General features: G+C 38.8%; 1 protein-coding gene across 8 annotated transcripts in view; it reads left to right on the plus strand.

The window, feature by feature from the left end:
• The window catches only part of UBR5 (ubiquitin protein ligase E3 component n-recognin 5), a 78,706-nt gene extending 74,602 nt beyond the window's left edge, over positions 1 to 4,104 (plus strand). For all 8 annotated transcript variants that reach the window (XM_065752875.1, XM_065752874.1, XM_065752878.1 and 5 more), the window contains 4 exons: positions 181 to 294; positions 1,523 to 1,667; positions 2,243 to 2,328; positions 3,480 to 4,104. In XM_065752875.1, coding sequence (XP_065608947.1) covers positions 181 to 294; positions 1,523 to 1,667; positions 2,243 to 2,328; positions 3,480 to 3,692 — 558 coding nt within the window. In that variant the 3' untranslated portion in view covers positions 3,693 to 4,104. The remainder of the gene's footprint in view (positions 1 to 180; positions 295 to 1,522; positions 1,668 to 2,242; positions 2,329 to 3,479) is intronic.
• The last annotated feature ends 6,845 nt before the right edge of the window (positions 4,105 to 10,949 follow it).

A 10,949-nucleotide genomic window follows, 5' to 3' on the forward strand; every position in this document is an offset into this window, starting at 1 on the left:
ACATAATCAATTCTAGAGAATCTCTGAAGTTACCATGTAGTAGTGATGGTACTGGTAGTAAATTGTATTTCATTTTGGAGAAACGTTAAGCTATAGATCTCTAATCAACATACGTGTCTGTTGTAATAATCCTCTCATTTTGTTTTTTTTCTTCCCGTGATCTTTGGTAATTTGCTCTAGGTTGAACTTATTTCCAATGGTGTAAATATACCAGTCACTCCTCAGAATGTTTATGAATACGTCCGGAAATACGCAGAACACCGGATGTTGGTAGTAGCAGAACAACCTCTGCATGTAAGTTTTTGAGTGGTGGTGCTTTTTTGTTTTTTGTTTCCTCTCCTCATAATCGTATTTGCCAATCAGGTTCTTTTGGAAGTGTGACAGCTTGATTAAAATGACTTAAGTTTTTTTTTGTTGTAGTTGCAGATCTCTTTATGCAGTGCTGTGAAGAATGACCAGTTGTTTTTTTTTAATGTGATGGAAAGATAATTCCTTTTAAATGTGATCTCATTGGTTAGAGTATATATGGTCACTCCTCGAGCTTAAACAGCCTCTTGGATTTCTTGCTTTGCGTTTAGCAGCTTCTTGTCCTAGCAACCTCCATCGCCTTTGATTTGTTTAGCCTTATGAGCAAGAATTTATATACATCACCTTGAACTGACACGATTGTGTTCTTGCTTTAAAAGAAATAATGTGTTATGAAACACAACTTTGTTCTTCTTCATTGGTGTAGCAAAAAAGCCTATTAATTATGGAATGATATTAAAAAATTGAGTTTTTAAGCTCTTTTTACAGAATGGCATACTACATCTAAATTTGGACATTTCTGTTGCATTTCTGAGTTAGGCCAGCAGATTCTAGATTACTTCAGTGCAGATTAGGTCCAAAATTTTACAAAAAATGAATGTTTTCCAGGAATTAAGTCACTCAGTTTTCATGTCTGCTTGAATTTCAGTATTTCAAGTATTCTCAAGTATTTCAACTCTGTCTTTATTGTAAGAGTTGAAATTTTTAACACTTGTGTTGGGAATTGCAATAAATATTCATATTTTGAAAACTGAGTTTCCAGACTTTTCAGGATGTTATTTATGTAAAAGTATGTAAAATGTAAAAAACAAAACAAAAACATATTATGTTTTTTAAAGCAAAAGAGCCATGTGGGTGGCTGTGTAAGCAAAGTGGAATAAAAATGCAGTGTGCATTTTAACTCTCATTTGTTTCAGCATAGGTCAGAAAAATACCTGGGTTTTTTCAATAATAGACTGTACTGCTTCTGCTCCTGTAGTTGGTGAGATACTGGTTCAAACCATTACTGATTTCTTTTGCAATATTATACTAGTATTACTCTACTGCTTAACTTGCTGCAGTTCTTTGTTTCAGAAAATTTGCATCTCAGATCATAAAGCTTTGACTGAAAAGAACAACCAGGAGTATGATAAATTTTGAGTTGATAGGGAATTGGACATGCAAGTTGTCAGTAAATGGTATGGCTGTAATATGAATCTTGTGGTTTTCACTTAAGGCAATGAGGAAGGGTCTCCTGGATGTACTTCCAAAGAATTCATTAGAAGATTTGACAGCAGAAGACTTCAGACTTTTGGTAAATGGCTGTGGTGAAGTAAATGTGCAAATGCTAATCAGCTTTACCTCTTTCAACGATGAGTCAGGTATGAAACAACTTATCTCTGCAACTTTGTTTTTGAATAACTTAATGCTGTCCTGTGTGGAGTTAGGAGCTTTAAGCTGAAATTTCCTCTTAAAATTTGTCCTCAGTTGCTGAATCACTCAAATTGGAAATAAAAATTTTTGATTTTTGCATACTTCTTAAAATGTTTACCTTCAGTCAAGGGGGAAAAGGCATGTTTTTCAACTTCACTGTCACTTGGCATGAAATAAAAGGATTATATTAGTGGTAGTGTGTCCTTCCTTCTGGAAGTTCTGACTTAATTTTAGAACTATAAATATGATGTATGCTGTCTGCCTTAAATAATTTTTAAACTGTATTTAGCTTTTATTGGACTTTTGGTTGGGAGGGTGCACTATGCTGAGGTATGTCAGATTTAGCCTTTAAACTCAGAAGTGTGTATGTTAGTTTTGAAATCAGTCTGTCTCCAGTGTCAGAGATTGGCTGAGATCCAATTTCCATGCAGTACATTTAGAACACATTTCTTAATTCTTACTGTTCGGTGCACCAACTGAATTACATAAATACATAATATATATATTGTTTTTTCTCATATAGGAGAAAACGCTGAGAAGCTTTTGCAGTTCAAGCGTTGGTTTTGGTCCATAGTTGAGAAGATGAGTATGACAGAAAGACAAGATCTGGTAAGTTGTTCATTCTCAGTGGAAACATGCAGAACGAGTGGGATTACTTTTGTATCATTACTGTTCATTCAGCGTGTGTACCTACAAAGACTTCGTATGTGAACAGTAAGGTGTCGGAGTAGACTAGTAAGAAGAATTGATTGGGCTTTGAGTTCTGGAAACATTCTAGACCTTGTAGCTGAAAGTAAATGTGGTGTTTCCTTGCCTTTATTTACAAATCTGTTACGTGGAAGCATGCTCACAGTCTTTGCAAAGTAGTTCTTAAGCCATGTTACTGTTGTTAGTTAACTGTTTTGTGGACTGGTGTATTAGATTTCTTGAGATTCATTGATTTCTTTCCCTGGATCAGTCACTCTCTTAACTTCTGTGTATCGTGAGAGCTATGCATGTGTCCTGTCTATAAGATGTCAGTAATGATATCATCTCCTTTTTCTCAAAGTCCTTTCAGAGTAGATGATGAGAAGCATGAAAGAAAAAGATTCTCTTTCACTTTGGAAAACTTACCTGTACATTGTATCCATTCACTTCTTAAAGCTACTTGCATTTAACTTACTACTTAAGGTACTATCTTTCCTTTACAGTTTGCTAACATGACACAAGGACTAATCTGAAAAGTGGAAAATCTCGAGCATAATTGTTAAGGAATATTTTTAATTACACTTTGGTAGTGACTCTGCTCTGCAAGTCAGTGTTTCACCCTTGAGACTATAAACTTAATATTCTCCGTTGTTGATTTGTGTGTACAAGTGCTATATCACCTGGTTGTTAACTGACACGGGATTGATTTCTGGTTCAAGAGGTTTTTTTTCTTTCGAGTTACATATTGTTGACTGTTAAAATTCCCAGGTGGAGCTGGGGACATCTTTTTTACTGAGGATTTGTTGATGCAGGATCATCTTGAGCGCCGCTTCTATCGGTTTTGGAAGAAGTATGTGTAATATAGTGAGGAAAGGAAATGAAGGAAGCTATTGCAGAAATGTGTAGCATGACCACTGAGTTTAGTTGGCACAATGAAAGGATTGCACTGTGGTCAAACATACTGCGACTATTCTGTGCAGTTTTTCTTAACGCATGGCACAACAGTCCTTTGAATGCAGTGTGAATCATAGCCCTGCCCGACGCAATTTTAAATACCATCTTCTTTTTATCAGGTTTACTTCTGGACATCAAGTCCATCATTGCCAGCCAGTGAGGAGGGATTCCAGCCCATGCCATCAATCACAATACGACCACCAGACGATCAACACCTTCCTACAGCAAACACTTGCATTTCTCGCCTTTATGTCCCACTCTATTCCTCTAAGCAGATTTTGAAACAGAAGTTGTTACTCGCCATTAAGACCAAGAATTTTGGTTTTGTGTAGAGTATAAAAAGTGTGTATTGCTGTGTAATATTACTAGCTAAGTTTTGTAGATTTTTCCATTTGTCTATAAAAGTTTATGAAAGCTAATGCTGTCATACCCCTGGCGGTACTTTAAAGATTTAAATGCAAACATTCCTGTACTAAATTTGTAATGTAAAGGCCTAAGGAGCACTGGCAATTTCTGATTGCAACAGTTTGCTAGTCAGTAACTCCTTGGACTAACCCCAGCCAAAGATGACAGCAGAACAATATAATTTACACTGTGATTTATCTTTTTGCTGAGGGAAAATATGTAAAATGTTCTGAAAATTCACTGCTGCCTTTGTGGAAAGTGTTTCAGCAAAGGTTCTTGTATAGAGGGAGTAGGGAATTTCGAAATAAAAAATTAAGTATGTTCTGTGGTTTATTTTAACTTTTTTATGGTGTTTAAGTTGTGGTTGGCTGCGGTTGTGTACCATGTATATTGAACTTGTAAAAAAGGAAAAAAACATCAACAAAAATGGAGAAAAAAAAGTTCCTGACAGCTCAGATCCTATAGAGTTGTGATCGTTCACTTATGAAACCACTTTCATTGCATTTTTTGTTCTAGCTGCGTTGAATTCTGGCACATCAGATGCCACCACTATTTTGCATGTGATCTGTACCTTCAGTGCTTTGGGGGTTTTTTTGTACATACGCTGAGGCCAATGCACAGTATTTCATACTTCACAATCAACATTTTTGTGTCCCTGTTTTCAGTGAACAGACAGTCAGGAGATTGTTCCACTACCAGTTCTAACCCAACACTTGTACTACATTATCTAACTATGTAAACTCAGCCTGGGCACTTTCTGGTAACTGTAAAATGTTTATAAGATCATGATTATCGCAGATACTTTTTGGAAAACTTGGAAAAACAAATGTTCGTGAGCAGCTTACCTTCTTTTGTATCTAGCCTTTTTTTAAGTATCTTGTTACAGTTTTTTAATAAAGAAATTACAGACAAAATACCAAGTCATACTGAGGAAACAATAGTTTTTATTTATTTAGCCATTTATACTTCAGCTAACAGCATACACCAAGCACAGTTGTTCATCAGAATCTGAATTTTGTAACTGAAAAATTGATGTGCAGAAGAAGATATTCAACCCACATTTTACAGTTAGCAGAGAATCTTGATTCAAATGGGCCAGGCAACCCCTTCTTCTTGACAGTATTGGTCTGAAGGGAAGGCGGCTTGTTCTGAAAAATCTCAAGGTTATTAGTTTAGAATAAAGTTTTCAAACTGTGTCGTAGTGGGTTCTGCTGTATTTTCACTTTCGAAGTGGTTGCTTTGGGGAGGGCAGCCTTTGAACATAACCTAGGACTTGGTTTTCCCAATGCATGCGAAGATTTTTGAGACTTAGGGAGTGATTACTAAAGGCAGGAGCTGCTTTTTTCCATATCATAGATTTCTGAAGGCATATTGGACTGAAGAATTGAAGCTTAAGGGCTTACAGGGCTCTTTCCTGCTTTTCCAATGCTGCAAGTCTGTTAGTAAGTCTTATTCTTTTGCTGAGGAGAGTTAACTGATGCTTCATGAAAATCTGAGTGGAATTCAACTGTGCTGCAGTTCCACTAGATTTTCCTTTGTGTCAGCTACTTAAGGATGGACGGAAGTTACCTACAACTGTGAGTGGTTACTTTTTTTTTTTTCCCCACTTTTTATTATTTTTAGAAGCTGTCGGTGTGGAACGTGGTTGAGATCAGAAGTTACGATCACCAGTTGCCAAATGAATGCTGAAAAGTTTATTTACTAGATAAAACTGACTGTTCCAGGCTTACGTAGTTAATTTGCAGGTAAATCAAGTACACAGATGTAGAATTATTTCTGCATTTACTGATACTTCCTAAATCACTCATTCTAGAAAAGAGTGGTTTCTATGTGTGGGGTTTGGAGCCTGTTCCGGATTTTCTTTTGTGATCTTCAGTGCATCTTAAGTTCACAATTATATCTGATTACACTGTGCTAATACTTTTTTAAAGAAAAAAACAGTGTAGCTACACAAGTCCAAATTTAAGGATCAGCACAGAGAAAATTGGTACTGGCATGACTGTTCTCATATACTAAAGAATATAGTTAGGCAGGTACAAGGCATCATGTGTCTTTGCCTGGATTTCTAACCCACATAATTATTTCCATTACCAAAAATACCTCCAATGGGAATGTTGTGAGTAGAAAGCAGGAATAAACAAATGCAAACAACAGGAACCTGTTTAGAACAGGCCTCAGTTCTCCAGTCTGTAAAAATAAAGCTCCCTCCCTCAAAGCTTTGCGAGACTTGATGTATTACAAAGTACTCAAGGTCCTTGGGTAAAAGGCCATATATAAATGTAAAGTACTGTGTGTATATATATATGTATTGTGTGTATATGTATATAAATGTATGTGTATGTATAACATATAAATATATGTTATATGTATATATATTTCTGTATATAGCTTAAACTTTTTTTTAAGTCCTGTAATGTATAGTTAGACAAGAATTATGCAGGTAACTCATAGTAGCTCACCATATATACACACAAAGCATTCTGATGACAGAAGTGGAGAGGGAATCTAGTTTGATTTATGCTGTGGTCATTGACTTGAAATGTGTATAAATAGCTTTTTTTCCTCTGTATGGTATATTTAAACTATATCGAGATTTTAATAAGAAAATGTTTATTAAAATCATACACCTCGTCTCCCTTTGACTTAAGCCCTTCTATTAGTTCATTCTGAGGTATGGTAGAGAAACAAGGTAAAGCAAAAATCTGTAATACTTTTTATGTACTCCAAATAATAACTGCTGAAATAGGAGATAGAGGCAGCAACTAACAGAATGTTATCACCAGCATGCCAGTTCCTGTTCTGAAGCTGGGAAGAACTGACTTCCCTAGCGTGGTCTTCCCCTAGTTAGTTCTCAGTGGTGTAGATTCTGTTGCTTAGTTTACTCTGCCCAGTCCAGAAGGTAGATTGCTTGCTTCAGATTGGTTACCTTACTAGAAGTGAGGAATGATAAGGACTTTTCTTATGGAGTGGCCTTTTCTTTCCCACAAGTAAGTTAGTGGCTGTAGGTAGCATTTATGGGAGAAACAGCAAACTGGCAAACTTGCAAATCAGGAGCACTACCCGTCTTATACACAAGCAGTCATTCTGGGAGGTATAAAAAATGAAGTTTTTCTAATTTCTTAGACCTGGATTTGTCTTTTGTAAGAACTGCTATTTAAAAAAAAAAAAAAAGGGGGGGAGGGGGAGCTTGCTTCATTGTGTGTGCAAATAGTAATGCTTCTGATTTCAGTTGTACGGATGGCAGAAACATACAAGTCACACCACCTTGTCTCTGTCAGGTCTGTTTTTCACAGTACTCTGTTTTTGGAGGCCTAGATCAGCACAGCTTGGTCATTTCTAACACACTGCTCAGTACGTTAGGGCTTTGGTGAGGTGCTGGCACGGGCTGCACAGAGCTGTGGGTGCCCCATCTCTGGAGGTGTTCAAGGCCGGATTGGATGGGGCTTGGGCAGCCCTGCCCACAGCAGGGGGTGGAGCTGAACAATCTTCAGTGTTCCTTTTATGATCCTAATTTCTCTCAGGAAACTTTATCTTCTACTCTTTCATCTTATAACCTGCAGATCGTATCTGTATGAATTCATGTGAACAGCATTCTAAATCTTGTGTCTGTACTCCTCGTTGGTGCTTTAATTTCTCTAGCTTCCTCTTCCTATGGCAAACACCTACCCAGTTTACTGGCTTTGTTTTGCTTCCTCTTTTTAAACTGTATAATTTGACCTTTTAATCTAAACTCTTCAGTTAGCCTAACCCTTTTTAGTGCAGAGTCTGCCAAATCACATATAGAGCTTTGCAAATCATAATAACTGGATTTCAGCATGTGTGGTGTTAGTTCATCCTAAGCTCTGAACGTCTGCACACGCAAATGTGGATGCAGATTGGTCCTGCAAAAACTTCACTGAGCACCTCAGACTTGCAGTGCTAGTTCACGTGCTCTCTGTATGGAGGATACGGATATGCTTTATAAGCAAAATCAGCTCTAAAGCTGAATTGCATCATGGTGTGATTGGAAGTTCTCAGCATCATTGGGAGTGCTGGTGGGTCCTCTCCTAGTAAGATGTTGCTTTCGTGGTTTTCATTTGCAGCAGTTTAGGTAATATAATTACTGAGTAGATCTGCTGAATTAAGAAGAGAGGGTTTTGATTTTTTCTGTGGAGCTCTTTTTTACGAGCATAACTCCAGGTCTTGCTTGAAACACAAGCCCGTAATTAAGACTGTTTCCTCTGTAATTTTTTTAACATGATGGTCATTTCTGTCATTAATCACAAGCTGTCATCCTTTTCAGTAAGAAGCAGTTGATTGCCACCCAGTGTTTCAGAACATTTCTTCTCAGTAATGTTGAAACTTCACTGTCCCTCATCCATGACAACAGCTAACACAGTGTGCATTTGAATGCAACAGTCACTACGAACTCACTGGAAGACACATTGCTGCCACAACCCGCGTTAGCTTCTGTGCAAGGAGACTCTTGTAAGGTAGCTTTCCAGGAAATGCTTATTTCGACATGCTGAAATCATTCACAAACTGATTTGCGTGCAGTGAACAGTTTTCAGCTAGGAAGATTGATCTGACTTCGATTTATGAGCAAGAATTCTTCAATCTCTCTGAAATAGCTTTCTTCATATAAAATGTGAATCTCTATAAATGTATTTTTTAAATATAGATAAATACTCCTAAAGTAAATAGTATCTTTAGGGGAAGAGAGGGAGGAGGCACAAGTTGTGATGATGACTGCGTTTTGGATGTTACAGTTGATAAATGTTGGGGATTCCTGCTCTGGAGTTCTGGGTCCTGCTCCTCTGGATAATGCCCCTGCACTTTCAGGAGATGTCTACAAAAGTTTGGTGAACACGAGCACCAGGGATTCCACTTCTTTGTCCAGAGCAAACGACAAGAGGAACTCTGAGTTGGCGCCTGTGTGCTGTCCTGAGAAAGCACAGGTATGACCCTGAGTTCAGCTGCTGTGCCACCAAGTAAGTTAGGAGCTGAAGAGGGAGGAAAACACCATCCATGTGGTGATGCTGTAAACAGAACAGCACAGGTATGCTTCAGTAACCTTTAGTCTTCCAAAACCATGCATGATACTATATATATCTATCTGTATGTAAAGGGAACATGGTTTAGTGAGAACGACTGGTGATAGGTGGATGGTTGGATGGGATGATCTTGTAGGTCTTTTCCAACCTTGGTGATTCTATGATCTGGGTGTAAACTATTATATATATTCCACAAATGTGTTTCCATAGTTCAGTATTGTACATTATGTAATTAACTTATATGAAATTGGCAGAAGTTGGTAGATTCTTGTGAGAAGAGACAACTGCTGTTTCGTGGATCCTCTCCTTCAAGGCACATCCTTTGCCACGTGTTCTCCCTGTGTGCTATTCTTCAGGCACTGTGTAAATAGATGTTTGCTCCCCCTGTGTGCTATTCTTCAGGCACTGTGTAAATAGATGTTTGCTGTGCTTCTGTAGAAGGGAAAGTCTTTTAAGAAATTAACCCCAAATGTTCAAACTCCTTTCTATTTTTAATTGTTGTTATGGTTTAGGTTTAGAAAACCTTTCTGAGGACAGTGCCTTATTTGGGGATGACTGGGTTGGGGCAGAGAGCTGGAACCATCAATAAGTAGGTCAATGTTACTGAATATGATTGGTACTTGAGTTTTGGTGCTCCCTCTTGTTGAGGGGAAAGCATGATTTCTCAGGATATCAGCACTGTATTGGATACATCAGTGTAATTTGTTGGTGTTGATGGGTCATTTGGGCTTGCTTCAACTCAGAGTTCCTCTCATCTTTTGCTCTGGATCAAGAAATTGAATCCCTGGTACTCAGTATGTGGAGGGATGGAGCTGTAGTTGAACATGGACATTAGACAACATGTATGGGTACATTTGGGCAATAAAACTTCAAAGCTGACTGAAAAAGAGCAATAGTCAGGTAACAGCAAATGTTAGTATCAGACTGTATTTTCTCATGTTATGCCTGTTATATATTCTGGTATGCTGTTTAGTAATGTGACGCTTAGGTATGTGTTTCTTGTCAGAAAACTCCGTTTAAGGAAACCAAACCTGTCCTGTGCTTGGGACAAGCACAGTCACCCTGCTGCACAGATCTCGACACTGAAGCTTCCTGGCCACCATCCCTGAGCTCCCCTACTGGGCTTAAAGAATTAAAAAAAAAAACAAACACAAAAGGCAGATATAGCCCAGAAGAACTGAATACACCTTCCAGCTCCCACTTCAGAATTGTACTCAGGAGACTGTGGAAAGGGGAGATCTCAACTGCTCTGTGACACCGGTGAGACTTCCCAGATGCCTTTAAAAATAAAAACACCGAAGCTTTCCATGTCAAAGAGTTAACAGAAGCTGTGGGTGCCATCTTGGAAATGATGCACAAATAATTTGAAGCTCATAACTGTGCGTGTATGTACCTTTCCATGGCTGTGGGTCAGCTGGGGATGTTTGGCCAGCACTTGGACTTCAGAGCACCCAGCAGCGGTGCTGGGGATGGTGTGGTGAGTGCGGACTCTTCTCCATGAGGAACATCACACCTCCACCTCTTCCTCAAGTGTCTCTCCCCAGCACTTCCTGTGCTTATCTCTACTTTTACAGTCCTGGATCTGTGTCAGTCAACCATCTCAGGTGCTCATAAACTCTCACTGGCGTTTGCTGTTGGATGTGGCTGATTTCAAACCGTTGTGACAAACTAAGCCCTACTGCATGGAGCAGGGCTTTTCTTTTTTCTCTGTCCCACCTCCCTGGGGTCGTGTTGACAGATGACCTGTGCATCTACAGGAACTGGAGCCCAAGGGCCTGGCCAGCTTGGAGATGAGAAGAGGGAACAAACAACCCTGCCAATTACGGCCTCTTGCAGAAATTTATGTTTGTAAGAAGTGGTTTGCAATAAATGGAACGTTTTAGCAGCGCTAAATGCAGCACTTCACTCAACGCTGTTTGCTCTCACAGCCCCTGCAAAGCAAGTCCAGGGGTGGTGGTGAGTTTTACAAAGCAATTACGTCTGTTACACAATTACTTCAATGTATTCTAGGGTGTGTAGCGGGATCAAAGAAGAAAAACAGTAGATATTTTTGTTGCACGGGTGGGTTGGGTTCTGTCACACTCTTTTTAGCGTTCATCCGCTACCTGACGCTTCTGGGCCGTGGATCGGCCGGCAGAGAGTACCACCTCA

This window comes from Cyrtonyx montezumae, unplaced genomic scaffold (assembly GCF_038088225.1).
Source record: "Cyrtonyx montezumae isolate F1298 unplaced genomic scaffold, pur_monq_1.0 scaffold_8, whole genome shotgun sequence".
In the NCBI taxonomy this organism is placed as follows: Eukaryota; Metazoa; Chordata; class Aves; order Galliformes; family Odontophoridae; genus Cyrtonyx; species Cyrtonyx montezumae.